Source organism: Ctenopharyngodon idella, chromosome 22, assembly GCF_019924925.1.
Source record: "Ctenopharyngodon idella isolate HZGC_01 chromosome 22, HZGC01, whole genome shotgun sequence".
Classification (NCBI taxonomy): domain Eukaryota; kingdom Metazoa; phylum Chordata; class Actinopteri; order Cypriniformes; family Xenocyprididae; genus Ctenopharyngodon; species Ctenopharyngodon idella.
This window is the reverse complement of record NC_067241.1, coordinates 9,102,433-9,124,328: the sequence shown is the minus strand read 5'-3', so window position 1 is coordinate 9,124,328 and position 21,896 is coordinate 9,102,433. Positions and strand designations below refer to the sequence as shown.

General features: G+C 37.2%; 1 protein-coding gene and 1 long non-coding RNA gene across 22 annotated transcripts; both read left to right on the top strand.

Annotated features, from left to right (window-relative positions):
* Nucleotides 1-194: 194 nt before the first annotated feature.
* LOC127505234 (uncharacterized) lies at nt 195-21,883 on the top strand. 21 transcript variants are annotated; one of them, XR_007927651.1, is made up of 13 exons: nt 195-944; nt 1,816-1,928; nt 4,518-4,606; nt 4,700-4,834; nt 5,041-5,104; nt 5,193-7,112; nt 7,838-7,955; nt 8,048-8,254; nt 8,356-8,533; nt 9,082-9,146; nt 9,330-9,416; nt 9,645-11,354; nt 21,717-21,883. It is a non-coding gene; the product is annotated as an uncharacterized LOC127505234 (long non-coding RNA). The 21 variants fall into 21 exon arrangements; XR_007927653.1 differs by lacking the exon at nt 21,717-21,883 and adding an exon at nt 16,564-16,816; XR_007927665.1 differs by lacking the exons at nt 8,356-8,533; nt 9,082-9,146; nt 9,330-9,416; nt 9,645-11,354; nt 21,717-21,883 and adding exons at nt 13,488-13,665; nt 13,882-14,008; nt 14,216-14,280; nt 14,464-14,550; nt 14,782-16,816 and having other exon boundaries at nt 697-944.
* Nucleotides 17,096-20,731, top strand: LOC127505232 (protein FAM13A-like). Its single transcript, XM_051880643.1, has 8 exons — nt 17,096-17,452; nt 18,178-18,295; nt 18,388-18,594; nt 18,696-18,873; nt 19,088-19,214; nt 19,422-19,486; nt 19,670-19,756; nt 19,984-20,731. Exons 1-8 carry the CDS (start codon nt 17,423-17,425, stop codon nt 20,015-20,017), a joined length of 846 nt encoding a protein of 281 aa, XP_051736603.1. The 5' UTR covers nt 17,096-17,422; the 3' UTR covers nt 20,018-20,731.
* Nucleotides 21,884-21,896: the final 13 nt, after the last annotated feature.

Below are 21,896 nucleotides of genomic sequence, written 5' to 3'. Positions count from 1 at the left end.
ACTCGGATCATGTCATGTACTGTATTTCAGTGTGTTGGTAACAACAACAGCACACCTGAACGATTAAAACAAAATGTCTATTTAGTAATTATTTTGCACATACATTGTACAAATTTGTCATATGGTCATATAGTTTTAATGGTTAAATGTAGCCTTATTAACAATTTTATGATGGATTTTTAGATTTTTAAGATTGAAAGTCTGGGACAAGGGAAAAAGCTAAATCTATGAATAAAGTAAAATTTAAAAATAAAGGCACAGTAAAAAAGTGATTGTGATCTTCATAGTCTAAATGTACAAATAAAATGTGAGCAAGCCAACAAACACCTTTACAAACAACAGAAGTTGACCCAAAGTGCTTTAGCCTACAACAAGGACACTCAAAAACTAAAGAATAAAAATAAGTTTTTAAATAGGTCTTAAAAGTGGCAGTTGATGAAGCTGACACTGGTATTATTCAGTTGTGCTGTATACATATGATTTATATTCTTACTTTTACCTGTTGTCTTCTTCATATGGCCAGTAGTACATTAATGTCTGTATAAAGTTTAAACCACTATTCTTCAGCCTCCCTCCAGCACATTTGCAAAGAAAATAAAAAAAATAAAAATCTGTAAAATTAAACGGCGTTTAAAGTGGGTTGAGGGTCTCCAAGTGGCGATAGTTAAAAAGGTGAGCATTTTAACTCTGACAAATGCACCGCCGCAAAGCAGGCTGGGTAGAAAAGCAGAAAGTATGGCGGAAGAAGAAGAGCCGTTACTGCTGCTGAATGAACAACGAGCACAGATGGGCTTATTACGACATTATTACACGGATATTTGGTCGTATGCAAGCTTGTTTGAACATTCGCTTATTCCCTCTTTTTAGGCAGAAGAAAAGAAGGAGAATAGCGGCGCTGACTGAGAAGATAGAGATGAGATGAAATGAATAAGAGCTGGCTGCAGGTTTGAGGATTACTCAGCACTGTCGAAATTCATCCTGTATCTAATAAAAAAAAGCGAAGAAAGTAACTAGTATCTAATGACTAAGTGGAATTTATTTTGTGAAAGGCAAGATATTAGTAGTGAAGATAATTTGGAAGTGTTATGCTAGGCTTGATAAAACAGTCAAGGTAATGAATTGTCACATTATTGTATGGCGTGCAATATAAGTTAATTAAATCCGTTGGTTTTCATTAAGTTCAACACTGGTCTGTGTTCAGACAAAACTGTCATTACAACCTAAATGACACCTGAGCTTTAACTGTGATTGTCATGGACGTATGGCGTTCTTTACAATATATCAACCATGTCAAGTGAATACCAGCAAACGTGTTTTTACGTTGTTTGTTTACTGTGTATTATGCAGGCATGTGGTACAAGTAATGCTTTTTTAAAGTCACCATAAAATTAAAATTGTCAAAGATCACGGCAGTAGGAAATGTCAACAATCCAATCAATTCCCAATGGACAAAATGAAGTCCCGCCCTCCAAGCTGTTTCACTCAGCTATGTCACAATAGAGAGCAAAAGACTATCGCAACTTCAGTTTCATTTCACTTTAAGTTGAAGAATATTGTATCAGCAATATTCAATACCTTTGCTTTTTAATGAATTCACATCACAATTATAATAATGTGGGTCAAATGCTTGTGAATTCATTATTTCAGTGCCAATAATAAGATTTTCAAGCAACGTCATTCATAAATCAGCCATATAAAGTTTGTCCTTCATATACTCCCTCCTCAATTTAGATTATTTTGTGTAGGTAACAGTATTGTTTTGCCATATATTCACCACATGTACTTAAAATATATTTTCTTTGTTTTTTTTTCTAGCATGGCAGTTGAAGGTTGCAGCATTGGTGACTGGGATGGCTGATGGAGTCATGAAGAAGTTTCAGGAGAGATCTGGCCCTTTCACACACCCAGACTTTGAGCCTAGTGAGGAGGTGAGAAAAAAACAGTTCTGCTTATTTTAGTAATAAATAGTTTTTAATTTCTGTTAAAAACATGCAAAGTCCTGGTCATTGCACTGGGAGTCTTGGCTGTAAGCTACTGAAGAACCTAATAAGGTTCCTATCTGTTTTGTTTATGCTCATCATACTTCCTTTTTTTTTTAGTCTCTGTCAGGTTTTCGTCATATTCATGTTGTGGATATAGACATCATTGATGTCTCCAACCTCAATAGACAGTTTCTCTTTAGGTACGACTGTGTGCATTTTAAAACAGATATCTGAGTTTGTTGGCAGCCACATTATTTTATTTTATTTATGCTTAATTTTTAAAGGTCCAAAGACATTGAACAACCTAAAGCAGATGTGGCAGCTGAGTTTATTAACTGGCGTATTCTTGGATGTAATGTTATATCGTATCCTATAACACAAAGTGCTTAAATTTCTCTACGGATTAAACAAAATATTTTATTTTCTTAATTTGATTTCAGACACTTTTAAAAAATTCAGGATTTTGATGATTCAATTTCTAGACATAATGTGCGCACACAGAAATATTTAGGAGCACAGAAACGTGTTGTCAATGCTGCCCTGCGACTTTTATTAATAAATTACCTTCACTTCTGAATTGCTACATTACTTAGCAACAAGGTTGTAATGTCACTGTTTTTGAAGTAATCAAACTCACAGCTTCATTGTTAGTAGTGAGACACTGCACAGATGCAGGTAATTCACACACAAATCTCTCTCTCTCTCTCTCTCTAATAAAAAAAATAAAACAATAAATGTAATCGTACCACACTACTTTATTTCTGTTTCTGATTTAAAGTAAATTCTAGATCTAACAAGTTGTAGCTGACAAAAATAGCTGTCATTTTTACCTTTCCAGTCAAATTTTGCACCGCAAACATCAATAACAGCTTTAACTTGTCAGTGTTGGAAAGTAATCATGGTCAGTGGTATTAACGGTGGATAATTCACGGCGGCTAGTTGCACATTACACAATATGTCGATTTTTTATGAATTAAAATAATATGTTATTAGGGAGGTGCACTTGAAATTTTTACTTGACACTTGACATTGAGTTCACTGTGTCTTGTCATTATATATATATTCCACTGGCGTGCAGTGGTGTTCTGAAATGAGGAGGCAAAGTCCTTACAGTTTTTTATTTATTTCTTTATTTATTTTTTTAATAAATCAGTTGTAAATTCATGTCCCAGTTACACTTAAAGGGATAATTCACCCAAAAATGAAAATTTTGTCATCATTTACTCACCCTCAAGTTCCAAACCTGTATGAGTTTCTTTGTTCTGCTGAACACAAAGGAAGATATTTGGAAGAATGTCAGTAACCAAACAGATCTTGCCCCCTATTGACAAGTATTTATTTTTCCTACTATGGTAGTAAATGGTGGGTGAGATCTGTTTGGCTACTGATATTCTTCCAAATATCTTCCTTTGTGTTCAACAGAAGAAAGAAATTTATACAGGTTTGGAACTACTTGAGGGGGAGTAAATGATGACAGAATTTTCATTTTTGGGTGAACTATCCCTTTAACATGGTCACATTTTCCTGGTTAAATAAACATTACATTACATCAAAAAAGAAACCAAATACAATTCTATTTTGTATTTTTTACATTAACAATGTAATTAATGTTCTATTTATTAAACCCAAATATCAATCTCATCAAGTTAGTGTTTTAAGCATTTTGTTGCATTTATTCCAAAATAATAACTAAAGGTAGTAACAATTTAAACAGTATACTTTATTTGTAAACTGTACATGCTCAGCTGATGCTTTTAAATAGTCAACTTATTTTCAGATCATCAGTCATCATGCTCGGTAAACACTGGTCACAGAAAAAAACCCCCACAGTCATCATGTTTTCAGGCCATTTCAAGTTTGATTTTGACATGACATAAAGTGGTGATATCTAAGTGGGTGAGCTGTTTACTTACTTTTTAATTAGTCTTCCCATTAATGCCTTCATTTTGTTCATTTAAACTGATTCGCAGACGTGGAATATGCATGAAAACGAGCCAATCATTGGAAATTATAACCAATCACATCCAATCATAGCGCGATGGAGGCATTGCCTCCTCTCATGTGACTTCATTCTCAATTACACCCATTCATTCTCAGTTACCCCCCACTAAACCCACTGCACGCTTTAGGGGGTTTGTTAAAAGGCAATGGGCTGAGGGGAGGCACGAGAGACGTCCCGCTGTAACTTTACCTGCGGGTGTCGCTGTTGGACAGTGTTACTTTAGAAAAACGAGTGATTTATACACTTGTCACATTTTGTAATATTTTTGTTGTTTTATTGATTATTTTCTCATACTATTTTTTTTGAGGAGGCACTGCCTCCCTTGCCTCCTCAGAGGAAACACCCCTGACATATATATATATATATATATACTGTATATTTTCCTAAGAAATAGGGAGGTTAGAATGTTATTCTATCAATGAGGATTTATTCTTAATTATGAGATCAGGACAGTTGTATGACCCTGAAATGTTTGACGATGCATTGAATGGCTCTATGTTGAATTGATAGGAAGAATGTTAATGTGTCTGCAGATGCTGTTGCTCGGGACGGTGATAACCTGAAGCATGTGTTCTTGGAGTCTTTAGAGAGAGCAGCTGAGTTTAATATCCCCTCACTCAAGGTAAAGCCGCACAAGCTGGACTGATGTCCATCAGAGACACCACATGTGCGCTTTATTATAGACTATTATTAAGATGATATGCTTTTCTTTCAGGTGTGGTTAAACTCATCATCCCTGCTGTTGCATCCACAAATGCAGTCATTGCTGGTATGGATTTCACCTGAGAGGAATCCCCCTAACCCTATTTTCAGCTGCTTGCATCACAGAAGTTTTTAAAATTGCTACAAGGTGAATCATCTACAAATTTTGACTCCATCTTTGTCATTGTTTTGACATTTGAAGTTTGTATTTGTAAATCTGTATGCTGTGGCCTCAAGACTTCACAGAGAGACCTAAATATTTTGCTGTGACTGTCACAATAAGCTTTGGTGATTGCATTAAATATGCAATGGAAAGATGGTTTATCAGTTCTTATTATTATTTTTTTTTTTTAGACAAATGAAGTTCCCAGCTATCACTACAACACTTGAAGAGAAAAATAAAACACTCTATTTGCAGGTAAGACAGTATAAGTATGCTAAAATTATGCCATATTTGTTATATTTCCATACTGCATAGATATTAAAGTTTTATTTGTGTCCTTCAGACCATTACCTCAATTGAAGAAAGAACAAAACCCAATCTATGCAAAACATTGAATGGTGAGATCTTTTCCAGCCATGAGAAACATATAAAAGCACAACTGAAATTGAACTATCGAACGATCAGAAGGTTGCCAGCATTATCTGTTTTATTCAACATTCTTGCTAATGGTTTGTTTGTATGCGTGTATGATGAAGAGCTGGGATTGGCTGATGGACAGAAGTTAGCTGTCGCTGATGTCACCACACCTCAGACTGTCATCTTCAAGCTCAAGTTCACGTCATAAACATGCAGCATTAACCATGTACAAAATTAAATGAATGGCAGAGGTTCCTCAAACTCACCTGTAACAGTTTCTTCACAAATTATACCTATTGTAAATTTTCCTTATCTTTATATAAATAACTCCCTTCATTTTTAGAGTCTGTTTGCTTTGTGCTTCAGTCATGTTTTGTTTTCACTTTATCATTCATGAGGAAGGTTGTCATTTTATCAATCAACAATCCAGGCAATTTTTTAGATTATGCAAGGATGATGAGTCCTGTACCACAAAGCAAGTTTAGCCAGGTAAGGTTCAGTACCACAAGTTTGTGTTCACTGGATTAGTAACAAACACTGTATGACTAACCGTTACAGGATTGGTTTGATCATTATGTTATGTTTTCAATCACAGATCACCAGTCAGCTGAGAATAATGAAGTCACTCTCCCTGTATCTCTTACTCCATTTTTATTTATTTATTTTTTTATAATGATCATATTGTTCATCATGATGTCTTGTGCTGTGTATTTAAATTCTTGATGTTTTTCATAATTATCAATGATCAAACCAATCCTGTAACGAGTTTCTTTAACTTGTGGTACAGGGCTCTGGTACATCTGTGTCAGTGGGAGTTTTTGTTTAACATTTAGTTATTAAGACTTTGCAATAAGGTCCCATTAGTTAATGTCAGGTGATGCAATAACAAACAATGAGCAATAGCTTTATTACAGTATTTATTAAGTGCAACTGTTTATTGTTCGTTCATCTGAGCAGGTACATTAAATAATAATATTAACAGACAATTTTAAGATTAATAAATGCTTTAGAAGTCATTTTTTATTGTTTTTGTTAACTGTAGTTACTAATGTTAACAAATAGATCCTTACTGTAGTGTTAATATTTGTTTCTTTTTAGTGGTTTGCTGTTCAGTCTTGTAATATATGTTTAAGTTAATGTATGTAGGCTACATATTATTTTAGCATTTGTTTGTGAATGAATTTGCCTTATAATAAAATCCTTTTCTGAAGTTGTTTGAAATTTTTGCAAATTTATTTTTCAGTTAAATATAAGGAAAGGATAGGTAGTTTTTGTAGCTGTTTTCACTATTGAAAAAAAAAAACATTTTGTCTGCGTTTAAATATTGTTAAATATGCTTTAAGTTTACTTATTTACATTTCTGTCTTTTAATTGTTAATGTATGCACATAATAGTTTGTTGATGGGAATCTAACACAGCCAGACTTCAGCAGATTCTATTCTCAGTGAAGCGCTATTATGACGCGAGTGATGCAGCAGGTATATATGAACATACTGAACTAGAATTCTCTGTTGGGTGATTTGGCGATTGATGCGGTTGGTGTTTTTGGTGCGGTTGGCGAGTTTCTACAGTTATTGAATTCCTTTGATTATTGATTTTCGGTTTTTGACTCTCTTTCGGACTTTGACTATCGGCTTTGGATTTGCGACACATTTTGATTCTCGGTTTTTGACTCCCTTCTGTTTTTGACGCTCGATTTTTGACTTCTTTGGATTCCCGTTTTTGACCCTTTTCTGGTTTTGACTCTCGGCTTCGGACTCTCCTCGGATTGGTTAACAGCTCGGCGACTGAAAAAAACGCCGATCCTTTCATTGAAATGGGAGTGTTCGGAGTTTTATCAGTGTGTGTAAGTATGCAATATACACAACACAGCAGACTAAGGGCGTCTTTGCGTGATTACAGTGATTACAGGAAGGGTTTTTTAGACGCAAAGACGCGTTCTGTGTAATTTTTGACATGGAAAAAAAGAATAATCGCACTGGCTATGGCCTCCTCCGCCATGTTACCGTCAAATAAATCAGTTGCCATAGAATTTAATGCTCTACCCTGTATCATGTAAGATCTATGTGTATCCCAGATTTTTGTTTGTTTGGTTGTTTGTTTCTTATGTTAAATGCCATTGTATGTTTTTCTGAAAGTTGAATAAAAAATAAATAAATAAATAAAAATATAAAAATAAATCAGTTGCCATGCCAACTGTAAACAAAAGCTCGCAACGCTTGCCCCGCCTCCGAGTTCTTCTGATTGGTCCACTGGCGCTGCGTGTAAAAGTTGTAATTCTTTGAACTTGACATGGCGTCTTAAAATGCGGCGCGTTTTTTTTTCAGTCTTGTTTTCATTATCAAGTATTGAAATTAACAAACGATATCCTGTAAATTGGTGTTAATGTACATGGAGAAACGCTATAATAAATGTTAATGTTTCCTGACTATACACTTTGTTACTAAAATGCGCACTTGTTAGACAGCTTTATGTAAACTTATTTTCTTGTGCACTCTTTACAGTACATTATTTCCCAGTAAACCTTTCTGATTTGTTTGTTTTTCCTGAACTTTTCCTGAACTTGTGCAGCTGGAAACACAGAGAGCTGTGTTTGGTGTGCCCCTGATCGGCCTGAGGAGGAGTGGACAGATGAGGCAGGGTCTTCCTCTAGCGCTCATGCACATAGTGGAGTTTGTGGAGAAGCATGGTGAGTGCTGTGTGTATTTGACAGTGTTTCTCAGTGTTTGTCACTTGTATGCTGAGATTGTGTGTGTTTGTAAAATGTGTGTTTGTGTTTAGGTCTCAGAGAGAGTGGACTGTTCAGGGTTGGCGGGAAAGTGAAACGCTGCCAGGAATTGAGGAAAAGTTTTGATCAAGGAGGCGTTCCGGAGTTTGACAGTGAGGATATTCCTACTCTCGCCTCATTACTGAAACTTTTCCTCAGGGAATTACCTGGTGGACTTATTCCAGAGCCACACAGGACACAACTGCTGAATGTGTTCAGGGGTAAGTGAAGCTGGGGTGGTGATGAGTGAACATTTTGGGTACTTTCTGCACAACAAAACTGATTTATCAAATCTGACTGAGTTCTTCAATGTATCTTGCAGATTCAAAAGAGGAAGAAATGAATCAGGCTTTGAGGACAATCCTGAACAGTCTTCCTGAGGAACATTTTAACGTCCTCTGCTACCTGTCATTCTTCCTGTCCCGTGTGGCTGCCGAGAGTCATCTAAATCTTATGACATCCAAGAACTTGTCAATAGTTTTTGGACCCACCATCTTTCAGTAAGTGTATTAAAATGTCTGTATTCAGTTTATATAGTCTGTACTTCAAAGCACATTACAACATAACTCAAGGACTGAGGTTTCTAGAATTACACACAAGTTTTCAGGATTTTATGAGACACAGAGACCAGTCTGATGGAGCTGTCAATCATAAAAAGAAGACGGGTGTCTGGTGTATATAGTAATGTGACACGTTTGTTATTTGTGTGAGCAGCGTACCTCTCAGCCCCACCATGGTTGAGGAACAGGGGCTGTGTAATGCTTTGACAGAGCACCTGCTGAACAACCTGAAACATTTGCTGCCAAACATGTACCCTCATGTGTCCACCAGCAACACAGCAGTGAGCTTATACTGTGTTATAAGTTTGTTTAAAATTATGGTGGCATCTGTGTGTGACTGGGTTTATGAATTTGATCAGAACATTGTTACACTTTTACTATTATTCATTGCTAGTGTGTAAGAGTGAAAATGATAATATATAATTCTTTAGTTTTGTATATGTATGAGAGACATTGAAAATGATTAGAAATGTGTTTGTGTGTTTAAGGAGGCAGGGGACACTCACTGGACTGATGAAGAGTGTGCCCAACAGCTGCCACTCACAGAAATCAGGTACATATGCTGAACACAAACTCACACACGCATACAGATCTGTGTTGTTGGCAAACAGTCGTTGATCAAATGTATGCACACATACAGTAGGATGCTGGTTATTATGGGTTTATTTTAAATCATTTATTGTATAGCGTGCTTGTCAGTCCATCTTAATGCTTGTTCTGTGTATGTATTTTCCAGATCAGAGCTACCTAAAATTGGACGACTTGGGCGATTGAGAAAAAGATTAAGAAGTTTTGGAAGAAAGTTTTGCTCATGCTTTGGCAGGTACTCAGAAAAATCTTTATAAAAAGAATTATGTCAGAATGAGAAAGAGACTGATCTGGTTGTTGTCCTGTGCATGTGTCCATATGAAGTTTAGAAATGAAGGTTTACTGTAAATAAGATTAGATGCAATTAAGTTAAGATATAGATATAGTTAGATTTAGTTATACAGGTAATGAATGTGAATAATCATGATCTGTTTTCTTTCTTTTTCATTCCTTTACCACATAGTAACAAAATAGAGAATGGAGAGGTCTCTGCATGAATGGAGACCTAGACGTAGGTCAGTAGAAGATAATTGGGCCGATGATCCTGACTGCAAGACACTGCGATCTTTAAGGGTCACTGGAAGACAATGAGGCCAGTGAGGGTCACTGCATGACATTGAGACCGGTGTGGGTCTCCAGAAGAAAATTGGGCCGCCCTGTAAGACACTGGGGCCACTGAGCCTCATCTCGAGACATTGGGGCCAGAGAGGGTCACCAGAAGACACTGGGGTCACCACACAGCACTGGGGCCGGTGAGGGTCACCGGAAGTCATTGGGGCCAGAGAGGGTCACCGGAAGACACTGGGGCCGGTGAGGGTCACCACACAGCACTGGGGCCGGTGACCCTCACCGTGAAACACTAGGGCTGGTGAGGTCTCCACAGAGCACTGGGGCCGGTAAAGGTAACCTCAAGACACTAGGGCAGGTGAGGGTCACCGGAAGACATTGTGGCCGGTGAGGGCCACCACACAGCACTGGGGATGGTGAAGTTAACTGCAAGACACAAGGTCTGGTGAGAGTCACTGGAAGACAACTGTGTCATAAAACAGAGCATCGGTACGGGGTGTCGTAAGGACAATGTACAACACTTGAAATGCAGTACATAACAATGGTGATGGACGACAGCAGGTGTGATTATGAAGATACAGACAAGACAGATGCTGATGTTGACTCTGAAGCTGATTCAATTAAAGCTTGTCATTTTCAGTCAATTAGTAGCGTCTCTCTTTTTTCTTTGTCTTTTGTTTGTAGTTGTTTAGGCAAGCTGAATTAACAAAATGTCAAATTTAGAAAAAGCCCTGATTCTGCACTCCAAAGTTCAGCTTTTTACATTTACATTTATTTACACCAAAATCAACACTGGTATTACAAAACACCTGATATTAAACATTTCTGACTATCAGAATTTTTTTAAAAAAGTTTAAACACTTGTATTGTTGTTGTTTTCAATAAACTCTAATATGGAAATGATATTATGAAAAAAATAATGTACCTGTAACAGTTTCTTTGCAAATTATACCTATTGTAAATTTTCCTTATCTTTATATAAATAACTCTCTTCATGTTTAGAGTCTGTTTGCTTTGTGCTTCAGTCATGTTTTGTTTTCACTTTATCATTCATGAGGAAGGTTGTCATTTTATCAACCAACAATCCAGACAATTTTAAGATTATATAAGGATGATGAGACCTGTACCACAAAGCAAGTTTAGCCAGGTAAGGTTCAGTACCACAAGTTTGTGTTCACTGGATTAGTAACAAACACTGTATGACTAACCTACCCCAGGCAGGGTAAGTTATGTTTTCAATCACAGATCACCAATCAGCTGAGAATAATGAAGTCACTCTCCCTGTATCTCTTACTCCATTTTTATTTTTTATTTTTTTATAATGATTATATTGTTCATCATGATGTCTTGTGCTGTGTATTTAAATTCTTGATATTTTTCATAATTATCAATGATCAAACCAATCCTGTAACGAGTTTCTTTAACTTGTGGTACAGGGCTCTGGTACATCTGTGTCAGTGGGAGTTTTTGTTTAACATTTAGTTATTAAGACTTTGCAATAAGGTCCCATTAGTTAATGTCAGGTGATGCAATAACAAACAATGAGCAATAGCTTTATTACAGTATTTATTAAGTGCAACTGTTTATTGTTCGTTCATCTGAGCAGGTACATTAATAATATTAACAGACAATTTTAAGATTAATAAATGCTTTAGAAGTAATTTTTTATTGTTTTTGTTAACTGTAGTTACTAATGTTAACAAATAGATCCTTACTGTAGTGTTAATATTTGTTTCTTTTTAGTGGTTTGCTGTTCAGTCTTGTAATATATGTTTTAAGTTAATGTATGTAGGCTACATATTATTTTAGCATTTGTTTGTGAATGAATTTGCCTTATAATAAAATCCTTTTCTGAAGTTGTTTGACATTTTTGCAAATTTATTTTTCAGTTAAATATAAGGAAATGATAGGTAGTTTTTGTAGCTATTTCACTATTGAAAAAACCCATTTTGTTTGCGTTTAAATATTGTTAAATATGCTTTAAGGTTACTTATTTACATTTCTGTCTTTTAATTGTTAATGTATGCACATAATAGTTTGTTGATGGGAATCTAACACAGCCAGACTTCAGCAGATTCTATTCTCAGTGAAGCGCTATTATGACGCGAGTGATGCAGCAGGTATATATGAACATACTGAACTAGAATTCTCTGTTGGGTGATTTGGCGATTGATGCGGTTGGTGTTTTTGGTGCGGTTGGCGAGTTTCTACAGTTACTGAATTCCTTTGATTATTGATTTTCGGTTTTTGACTCTCTTTCGGACTTTGACTATCGGCTTTGGATTTGCGACACATTTTGATTCTCGGTTTTCGACTCCCTTCTGTTTTTGACGCTCGATTTTTGACTTCTTTGGATTCCCGTTTTTGACCCTTTTCTGGTTTTGACTCTCGGCTTCGGACTCTCCTCGGATTGGTTAACAGCTCGGCGACTGAAAAAAACGCCGATCCTTTCATTGAAATGGGAGTGTTCAGAGTTTTATCAGTGTGTGTAAGTATGCAATATACACAACACAGCAGACTAAGGGCGTCTTTGCGTGATTACAGTGATTACAGGAAGGGTTTTTTAGACGCAAAGACGCGTTCTGTGTAATTTTTGACATGGAAAAAAAGAATAATCGCACTGGCTATGGCCTCCTCCGCCATGTTACCGTCAAATAAATCAGTTGCCATAGAATTTAATGCTCTACCCTGTATCATGTAAGATCTATGTGTATCCCAGATTTTTGTTTGTTTGGTTGTTTGTTTCTTATGTTAAATGCCATTGTATGTTTTTCTGAAAGTTGAATAAAAAATAAATAAATAAATAAATAAAAATAAATCAGTTGCCATGCCAACTTGCTACTGTAAACAAAAGCTCGCAACGCTTGCCCCGCCTCCGAGTTCTTCTGATTGGTCCACTGGCGCTGCGTGTAAAAGTTGTAATTCTTTGAACTTGACATGGCGTCTTAAAAACGCGGCGCTCATGTGCTCATGATATTTTTTTTTCAGTCTTGTTTTCATTATCAAGTATTGAAATTAACAAACGATATCCTGTAAATTGGTGTTAATGTACATGGAGAAACGCTATAATAAATGTTAATGTTTCCTGACTATACACTTTGTTACTAAAATGCGCACTTGTTAGACAGCTTCATGTAAACTTATTTTCTTGTGCACTCTTTACAGTACATTATTTCCCAGTAAACCTTTCTGATTTGTTTGTTTTTCCTGAACTTGTGCAGCTGGAAACACAGAGAGCTGTGTTTGGTGTGCCCCTGATCGGCCTGAGGAGGAGTGGACAGATGAGGCAGGGTCTTCCTCTAGCGCTCATGCACATAGTGGAGTTTGTGGAGAAGCATGGTGAGTGCTGTGTGTATTTGACAGTGTTTCTCAGTGTTTGTCATTTGTTTGCTGAGATTGTGTGTATTTGTAAAATGTGTGTTTGTGTTTAGGTCTCAGAGAGAGTGGCCTGTTTAGGGTTGGCGGGAAAGTGAAACGCTGCCAGGAATTGAGGAAAAGTTTTGATCAAGGAGGCATTCCGGAGTTTGACAGTGAGGATATTCCTACTCTCGCCTCATTACTGAAACTTTTCCTCAGGGAATTACCTGGTGGACTTATTCCAGAGCCACACAGGACACAACTGCTGAATGTGTTCAGGGGTAAGTGAAGCTGGGGTGGTGATGAGTGAACATTTTGGGCACTTTCTGCACAACAAAACTGATTTATCAAATCTGACTGAGTTCTTCAATGTATCTTGCAGATTCAAAAGAGGAAGAAATGAATCAGGCTTTGAGGACAATCCTGAACAGTCTTCCTGAGGAACATTTTAACGTCCTCTGCTACCTGTCATTCTTCCTGTCCCGTGTGGCTGCCGAGAGTCATCTAAATCTTATGACATCCAAGAACTTGTCAATAGTTTTTGGACCCACCATCTTTCAGTAAGTGTATTAAAATGTCTGTATTCAGTTTATATAGTCTGTACTTCAAAGCACATTACAACATAACTCAAGGACTGAGGTTTCTAGAATTACACGCATAAGTTTTCAGGATTTTATGAGACACAGAGACCAGTCTGATGGAGCTGTCAATCATAAAAAGAAGACGGGTGTCTGGTGTATATAGTAATGTGACACGTTTGTTATTTGTGTGAGCAGCGTACCTCTCAGCCCCACCATGGTTGAGGAACAGGGGCTGTGTAATGCTTTGACAGAGCACCTGCTGAACAACCTGAAACATTTGCTGCCAAACATGTACCCTCATGTGTCCACCAGCAACACAGCAGTGAGCTTATACTGTGTTATAAGTTTGTTTAAGATTATGGTGGCATCTGTGTGTGACTGGGTTTATGAATTTGATCAGAACATTATTAAACTATTACTATTAGCCATTGCTAGTGTGTAAGAGTGAAAAAGGTAATATATAATTCTTTAGCTTTGTATGTATATGAAAGAGATTGAAAATACTTAGAAATGTGTTTGTGTGTTTAAGGAGGCAGGGGACACTCACTGGACTGATGAAGAGTGTGTCCAACAGCTGCCACTCACAGAAATCAGGTACATATGCTGAACACAAACTCACACACGCATGCAGATCTGTGTTGTTGGTAAACAGTCGTTGATCAAATGTATGCACACATACAGTAGGATGCTGGTTATTATGGGTTTATTATAAATCATTTATTGTATAGCGTGCTTGTTAGTCCATCTTAATGCTTGTTCTGTGTATGTGTTTTCCAGATCAGAGCTACCTAAAATTGGACGACTTGGGCGATTGAGAAAAAGATTAAGAAGTTTTGGAAGAAAGTTTTGTTCATGCTTTGGCAGGTACTCAGAAAAATCTTTATAAAAAAGAAAATTATGTCAGAATGAGAAAGAGACTGATCTGGTTGTTTTCCTGTGCATGTGTCCATATGAAGTTTAGAAATGAAGGTTTACTGTAAATAAGATTAGATGCAATTAAGTTAAGATATAGATATAGTTAGATTTAGTTATACAGGTAATGAATGTTAATAATCATGATCTGTTTTCTTTCTTTTTCATTCCTTCACCACATAGTAACAAAATAGAGAATGGAGAGGTCTCTGCATGAATGGAGACCTAGACGAAGGTCAGTAAAAGATAATTGGGTCAGTGATCCTGACTGCAAGACACTGCGATCTTTAAGGGTCACTGGAAGACAATGAGGCCAGTGAGGGTCACTGCATGACATTGAGACCGGCATCGCAAGACACTGGGGCCAGTGAGGGTCTCCAGAAGACAGTGGGGCCGCTGAGCGTCATCTCGAGACACTGGGGCTGGTGACCTTCACCATAAGACACTAGGGCTGGTGTGCGTCACTGGAAAACATTGGGGCAGCTGAGGGTCACCAGAAGACACTGGGGTCAGTGAAAGTCACCACACAGCACTGGGGCCGGTGAGGGTCACCGGAAGACATTGGGGCCAGAGAGGGTCACCGGAAGACACTGGGGGCGGTGAGGGTCACCACACAGCACTGGGGCCGGTGAAGGTAACCTCAAGACACTAGGGCAGGTGAGGGTCACCGGAAGACATTGTGGCCGGTGAGGGCCACCACACAGCACCGGGGATGGTGAAGTTAACTGCAAGACACAAGTGCTGGTAAGAGACACTGGGGCCGGTGAAGGTAACTGCAAGATACAAGGTCTGGTGAGAGTCACTGGAAGACAACTGTGCCATAAAACAGAGCATCAGTACGGGGTGTCATAAGGACAATGTACAACACTTGAAATGCAGTACATAACAATGGTGATGGACGACAGCAGGTGTGATTATGAAGATACAGACAAGACAGATGCTGATGTTGACTCTGAAGCTGATTCAATTAAAGCTTGTCATTTTCAGTCAATTAGTAGCGTCTCTCTTTTTTCTTTAAGTCTTTTGTTTGTAGTTGTTTAGGCAAGCTGAATTAACAAAATGTCAAATTTAGAAAAAGCCCCAATTCTGCTCTCCAAAGTTCAGCTTTTTGCATTTACATTTATTTACACCAAAATCAACACTGGTATTACAAAACACCTGATATTAAACATTTCTGAACATCAGAATTTTTTTTTAATGATTAAAAAAAAGTTTAAACACTTGTATTGGTGTTGTTTTCAATAAACTCTAATATGGAAATGCTATTATGAAAAAAATCATGTACCTGTAACAGTTTCTTTGCAAATTATACCTATTGTAAATTTTCCTTATCTTTATATAAATAACTCCCTTCATGTTTAGAGTCTGTTTGCTTTGTGCTTCAGTCATGTTTTGTTTTCACTTTATCATTCATGAGGAAGGTTGTCATTTTATTAACCAAAAATCCAGACAATTTTAAGATTATGTAAGGATGATGAGTCCTGTACCACAAAGCAAGTTTAGCCAGGTAAGGTTCAGTACCACAAGTTTGTGTTCACTGGATTAGTAACAAACACTATGACTAACCTACCCCAGGCAGGGTAAGTTATGTTTTCAATCACAGATCACCAATCAGCTGAGAATAATGAAGTCACACACCCTGTATCTCTTACTCCATTTTTATTTTTTTATTTTTTTATAATGATCATATTGTTCATCATGATCTCTTGTGCTGTGTATTTAAATTCTTGATGTTTTTCATAATTATCAATGATCAAACCAATCCTGTAACAAGTTTCTTTAACTTGTGGTACAGGGCTCTGGTACATCTGTGTCAGTGGGAGTTTTTGTTTAACATTTAGTTATTAAGACTTTGCAATAAGGTCCCATTAGTTAATGTCAGGTGATGCAATAACAAACAATGAGCAATAGCTTTATTACAGTATTTATTAAGTGCAACTGTTTATTGTTCGTTCATCTGAGCAGGTACATTAAATAATAATATTAACAGACAATTTTAAGATTAATAAATGCTTTAGAAGTAATTTTTTATTTTTTTTGTTAACTGTAGTTACTAATGTTAACAAATAGATCCTTACTGTAGTGTTAATATTTGTTTCTTTTTAGTGGTTTGCTGTTCAGTCTTGTAATATATGTTTAAGTTAATGTATGTAGGCTACATATTATTTTAGCATTTGTTTGTGAATGAATTTGCCTTATAATAAAATCCTTTTCTGAAGTTGTTTGACATTTTTGCAAATTTATTTTTCAGTTAAATATAAGGAAAGGATAGGTAGTTTTTGTAGCTGTTTTCACTATTGAAAAAAAAAAACATTTTGTTTGCGTTTAAATATTGTTAAATATGCTTTAAGGTTACTTATTTACATTTCTGTCTTTTAATTGTTAATGTATGCACATAATAGTTTGTTGATGGGAATCTAACACAGCCAGACTTCAGCAGATTCTATTTTCAGTGAAGCGCTATTATGACGCGAGTGATGCAGCAGGTATATATGAACATACTGAACTAGAATTCTCTGTTGGGTGATTTGGCGATTGATGCGGTTGGTGTTTTTGGTGCGGTTGGCGAGTTTCTACAGTTATTGAATTCCTTTGATTATTGATTTTCGGTTTTTGACTCTCTTTCGGACTTTGACTATCGGCTTTGGATTTGCGACACATTTTGATTCTCGGTTTTTGACTCCCTTCTGTTTTTGACGCTCGATTTTTGACTTCTTTGGATTCCCGTTTTTGACCCTTTTCTGGTTTTGACTCTCGGCTTCGGACTCTCCTCGGATTGGTTAACAGCTCGGCGACTGAAAAAAACGCCGATCCTTTCATTGAAATGGGAGTGTTCGGAGTTTTATCAGTGTGTGTAAGTATGCAATATACACAACACAGCAGACTAAGGGCGTCTTTGCGTGATTACAGTGATTACAGGAAGGGTTTTTTAGACGCAAAGACGCGTTCTGTGTAATTTTTGACATGGAAAAAAAGAATAATCGCACTGGCTATGGCCTCCTCCGCCATGTTACCGTCAAATAAATCAGTTGCCATAGAATTTAATGCTCTACCCTGTATCATGTAAGATCTATGTGTATCCCAGATTTTTGTTTGTTTGGTTGTTTGTTTCTTATGTTAAATGCCATTGTATGTTTTTCTGAAAGTTGAATAAAAAATAAATAAATAAATAAAAATATAAAAATAAATCAGTTGCCATGCCAACTGTAAACAAAAGCTCGCAACGCTTGCCCCGCCTCCGAGTTCTTCTGATTGGTCCACTGGCGCTGCGTGTAAAAGTTGTAATTCTTTGAACTTGACATGGCGTCTTAAAATGCGGCGCGTTTTTTTTTCAGTCTTGTTTTCATTATCAAGTATTGAAATTAACAAACGATATCCTGTAAATTGGTGTTAATGTACATGGAGAAACGCTATAATAAATGTTAATGTTTCCTGACTATACACTTTGTTACTAAAATGCGCACTTGTTAGACAGCTTCATGTAAACTTATTTTCTTGTGCACTCTTTACAGTACATTATTTCCCAGTAAACCTTTCTGATTTGTTTGTTTTTCCTGAACTTTTCCTGAACTTGTGCAGCTGGAAACACAGAGAGCTGTGTTTGGTGTGCCCCTGATCGGCCTGAGGAGGAGTGGACAGATGAGGCAGGGTCTTCCTCTAGCGCTCATGCACATAGTGGAGTTTGTGGAGAAGCATGGTGAGTGCTGTGTGTATTTGACAGTGTTTCTCAGTGTTTGTCACTTGTATGCTGAGATTGTGTGTGTTTGTAAAATGTGTGTTTGTGTTTAGGTCTCAGAGAGAGTGGACTGTTCAGGGTTGGCGGGAAAGTGAAACGCTGCCAGGAATTGAGGAAAAGTTTTGATCAAGGAGGCGTTCCGGAGTTTGACAGTGAGGATATTCCTACTCTCGCCTCATTACTGAAACTTTTCCTCAGGGAATTACCTGGTGGACTTATTCCAGAGCCACACAGGACACAACTGCTGAATGTGTTCAGGGGTAAGTGAAGCTGGGGTGGTGATGAGTGAACATTTTGGGTACTTTCTGCACAACAAAACTGATTTATCAAATCTGACTGAGTTCTTCAATGTATCTTGCAGATTCAAAAGAGGAAGAAATGAATCAGGCTTTGAGGACAATCCTGAACAGTCTTCCTGAGGAACATTTTAACGTCCTCTGCTACCTGTCATTCTTCCTGTCCCGTGTGGCTGCCGGGAGTCATCTAAATCTTATGACATCCAAGAACTTGTCAATAGTTTTTGGACCCACCATCTTTCAGTAAGTGTATTAAAATGTCTGTATTCAGTTTATATAGTCTGTACTTCAAAGCACATTACAACATAACTCAAGGACTGAGGTTTCTAGAATTACACACAAGTTTTCAGGATTTTATGAGACACAGAGACCAGTCTGATGGAGCTGTCAATCATAAAAAGAAGACGGGTGTCTGGTGTATATAGTAATGTGACACGTTTGTTATTTGTGTGAGCAGCGTACCTCTCAGCCCCACCATGGTTGAGGAACAGGGGCTGTGTAATGCTTTGACAGAGCACCTGCTGAACAACCTGAAACATTTGCTGCCAAACATGTACCCTCATGTGTCCACCAGCAACACAGCAGTGAGCTTATACTGTGTTATAAGTTTGTTTAAAATTATGGTGGCATCTGTGTGTGACTGGGTTTATGAATTTGATCAGAACATTGTTACACTTTTACTATTATTCATTGCTAGTGTGTAAGAGTGAAAATGATAATATATAATTCTTTAGTTTTGTATATGTATGAGAGACATTGAAAATGATTAGAAATGTGTTTGTGTGTTTAAGGAGGCAGGGGACACTCACTGGACTGATGAAGAGTGTGCCCAACAGCTGCCACTCACAGAAATCAGGTACATATGCTGAACACAAACTCACACACGCATACAGATCTGTGTTGTTGGCAAACAGTCGTTGATCAAATGTATGCACACATACAGTAGGATGCTGGTTATTATGGGTTTATTATAAATCATTTATTGTATAGCGTGCTTGTCAGTCCATCTTAATGCTTGTTCTGTGTATGTATTTTCCAGATCAGAGCTACCTAAAATTGGACGACTTGGGCGATTGAGAAAAAGATTAAGAAGTTTTGGAAGAAAGTTTTGCTCATGCTTTGGCAGGTACTCAGAAAAATCTTTATAAAAAAAAATTGTCAGAATGAGAAAGAGACTGATCTGGTTGTTGTCCTGTGCATGTGTCCATATGAAGTTTAGAAATGAAGGTTTACTGTAAATAAGATTAGATGCAATTAAGTTAAGATATAGATATAGTTAGATTTAGTTATACAGGTAATGAATGTGAATAATCATGATCTGTTTTCTTTCTTTTTCATTCCTTTACCACATAGTAACAAAATAGAGAATGGAGAGGTCTCTGCATGAATGGAGACCTAGACGTAGGTCAGTAGAAGATAGTTGGGCCGATGATCCTGACTGCAAGACACTGCGATCTTTAAGGGTCACTGGAAGACAATGAGGCCAGTGAGGGTCACTGCATGACATTGAGACCGGTGTGGGTCTCCAGAAGAAAATTGGGCCGCCCTGTAAGACACTGGGGCCACTGAGCCTCATCTCGAGACATTGGGGCCAGAGAGGGTCACCAGAAGACACTGGGGTCACCACACAGCACTGGGGCCGGTGAGGGTCACCGGAAGTCATTGGGGCCAGAGAGGGTCACCGGAAGACACTGGGGCCGGTGAGGGTCACCACACAGCACTGGGGCCGGTGACCCTCACCGTGAAACACTAGGGCTGGTGAGGTCTCCACAGAGCACTGGGGCCGGTGAAGGTAACCTCAAGACACTAGGGCAGGTGAGGGTCACCGGAAGACATTGTGGCCGGTGAGGGCCACCACACAGCACTGGGGATGGTGAAGTTAACTGCAAGACACAAGGTCTGGTGAGAGTCACTGGAAGACAACTGTGTCATAAAACAGAGCATCAGTACAGGGTGTCGTAAGGACAATGTACAACACTTGAAATGCAACACATAACAATGGTGATGGACGACAGCAGGTGTGATTATGAAGATACAGACAAGACAGATGCTGATGTTGACTCTGAAGCTGATTCAATTAAAGCTTGTCATTTTCAGTCAATTAGTAGCGTCTCTCTTTTTTCTTTATGTCTTTTGTTTGTAGTTGTTTAGGCAAGCTGAATTAACAAAATGTCAAATTTAGAAAAAGCCCCGATTCTGCACTCCAAAGTTCAGCTTTTTACATTTACATTTATTTACACCAAAATCAACACTGGTATTACAAAACACCTGACATTAAACATTTCTGACTATCAGAATTTTTTTTTAATTATTAAAAAAAAGTTTAAACACTTGTATTGTTGATGTTTTCAATAAACTCTAATATGGAAATGATATTATGAAAAAAATAATGTACCTGTAACAGTTTCTTTGCAAATTATACCTATTGTAAATTTTCCTTATCTTTATATAAATAACTCCCTTCATGTTTAGAGTCTGTTTGCTTTGTGCTTCAGTCATGTTTTGTTTTCACTTTATCATTCATGAGGAAGGTTGTCATTTTATCAATCAACAATCCAGGCAATTTTTTAGATTATGCAAGGATGATGAGTCCTGTACCACAAAGCAAGTTTAGCCAGGTAAGGTTCAGTACCACAAGTTTGTGTTCACTGGATTAGTAACAAACACTGTATGACTAACCGTTACAGGATTGGTTTGATCATTATGTTATGTTTTCAATCACAGATCACCAGTCAGCTGAGAATAATGAAGTCACTCTCCCTGTATCTCTTACTCCATTTTTATTTATTTATTTTTTTATAATGATCATATTGTTCATCATGATGTCTTGTGCTGTGTATTTAAATTCTTGATGTTTTTCATAATTATCAATGATCAAACCAATCCTGTAACGAGTTTCTTTAACTTGTGGTACAGGGCTCTGGTACATCTGTGTCAGTGGGATTTTTTGTTTAACATTTAGTTATTAAGACTTTGCAATAAGGTCCCATTAGTTAATGTCAGGTGATGCAATAACAAACAATGAGCAATAGCTTTATTACAGTATTTATTAAGTGCAACTGTTTATTGTTCGTTCATCTGAGCAGGTACATTAAATAATAATATTAACAGACAATTTTAAGATTAATAAATGCTTTAGAAGTCATTTTTTATTGTTTTTGTTAACTGTAGTTACTAATGTTAACAAATGGATCCTTACTGTAGTGTTAATATTTGTTTCTTTTTAGTGGTTTGCTGTTCAGTCTTGTAATATATGTTTTAAGTTA

Coding starts and splice junctions, on each gene's coding strand:
- LOC127505232 (XM_051880643.1), top strand. CDS start 17,423: ATGGGAGTGTTCGGAGTTTTATCAGTGTGT. Junction 18,874..19,087: donor TTTGGACCCACCATCTTTCA/GTAAGTGTATTA, acceptor TTGTGTGAGCAG/CGTACCTCTCAGCCCCACCA. Junction 19,487..19,669: donor CTGCCACTCACAGAAATCAG/GTACATATGCTG, acceptor TGTATTTTCCAG/ATCAGAGCTACCTAAAATTG.